Raw genomic sequence first — 1,775 nt, forward strand, 5'->3', positions numbered from 1 at the left:
TGTGTCAGGGACAGTTATGACGTGTCAGGGGCAGTTATGATGTGTCAGGGGCAGTTATGATGTGTCAGGGGCAGTTATGGTGTGTCAGGGGCAGTTATGATGTGTCAGGGGCAGTTATGGAGTGTCAGGGGCAGTTATGATGTGTCAGGGACAGTTATGATGTGTCAGGGGCAGTTATGATGTGTCAGGGACAGTTATGATGTGTCAGGGGCAGTTATGATGTGTCAGGGACAGTTATGATGTGTCAGGGACAGTTATGATGTGTCAGGGGCAGTTATGATGTGTCAGGGGCAGTTATGATGTGTCAGGGGCAGTTATGATGTGTCAGGGGCAGTTATGGAGTGTCAGGGGCAGTTATGGTGTGTCAGGGGCAGTTATGATGTGTCAGGGGCAGTTATGATGTGTCAGGGGCAGTTATGATGTGTCAGAGGCAGTCATGATATTTCACAGGGCATAGTCCTGGCCACTGGTCACTTATTCTGACCATAGACGGATTATCTGCAATGCCCGGACAAGATTGGTGAAGGGGATGGGATTGTACCATTAGAGGAAGGCAGAATCAGGTGCTACCATTGTAGGTTGGCCAAGTAGATTAAAATTTGGTGTTGGTCCTGGTGGTCTTGGTGTCCGTGAGTCATTGACGCGATGATGATCTACTTACCGGAACTGACCGTCGCTCCTGCATTCGCCCCTTTATATAATTTTCATTATATTAAAATGAATCTTCCCTGAATGTAGAATAAACCTCGTGGCAAAGAATAAAATAATCCTCAATAACAATCAGTGTCTCCAGATAAGGAGGATCTGCACCCGGGACATGAAGGCCAACGATGCAAATCCTCTAATATAAGAGCGGCTTAATAACCTGCAGAGAAGCAGCCCAGGGGCCCCATTACTCAGCCCCCGGCAGAGGACCCAGAATCCCCCGAGGTCCCAAATCCCTGAACCATTTTCCTTATTATTTTACCAACAACAAATAAATCATTAACTTTAATCATATATAACCGCGCTCCGCCACGAGGACCCCCAAGGGATATTTCCTATTTCCTCAACTCACTTTCTGCCAGGGCAGGTCATGATGGAGGGGACCCGCTCTTCTGGGGCTTCTGTTCCTGGTGACCATTACACATTATACCCCATGATACATTCATAGCTGGAAGGAATATTTAGGCAAGCAGTGAAATCCCCCTGGGGTAGGTCCTGTGACCATCATTAGACTGAGGTCATGGCTGATAATACATGGATGTCGATTGTGGACAGTCCGTCATTATGAACATGAGAAAAAGATTTGAAATCGATTCAATGTCAAAATATGACCAGAACCTTTCAATCTGCTCCGGCCACCAGGACTTCTCCCGTGCTGCACCTACTCCTCAAAATCCACTCTGTCCGGAGAGGAAAGGGATAAATCCCTAGTGCACACACTTACCAGCCTGATTTACAAATGCCTTGTTGAGTGGCACCGTCTGCGCCATTCCGACCCCCTGATCCCCGCGCTACAATAAAAGCAAAACAAGACGGCAACGAAAAAACGAGACCCCCATAGGACAACGCAGGCAGTAATGTTACAGGGAGAAATGAAAGGTAACAAGGATTAATTATATTCACTGACTGTAGACTTCATGTTTCAATTCATTACCAATCTCAAGATCTCTGCTTGTTGTCATAAAACGAAAATATTTTTGTTTATATCCAGAAGTGAAAAACCCATCCTGACCGATTTCTGAATTACATTAAGTAATAAATGTGTAAAACACAGAATATAATATGTTAAT

General features: G+C 45.5%; 1 protein-coding gene across 1 annotated transcript in view; it reads right to left on the reverse strand.

Moving 5' to 3' along the window:
- The window catches only part of LOC142656711 (olfactory receptor 5AN6-like), a 7,152-nt gene extending 5,677 nt beyond the window's left edge, over positions 1–1,475 (reverse strand). The window contains exon 1 of the mRNA XM_075831639.1: positions 1,430–1,475. Coding sequence (XP_075687754.1) covers positions 1,430–1,475 — 46 coding nt within the window. The remainder of the gene's footprint in view (positions 1–1,429) is intronic.
- Positions 1,476–1,775: the final 300 nt, after the last annotated feature.

The sequence above is a fragment of the Rhinoderma darwinii genome, chromosome 6 (genome assembly GCF_050947455.1).
Source record: "Rhinoderma darwinii isolate aRhiDar2 chromosome 6, aRhiDar2.hap1, whole genome shotgun sequence".
Taxonomy (NCBI): domain Eukaryota; kingdom Metazoa; phylum Chordata; class Amphibia; order Anura; family Rhinodermatidae; genus Rhinoderma; species Rhinoderma darwinii.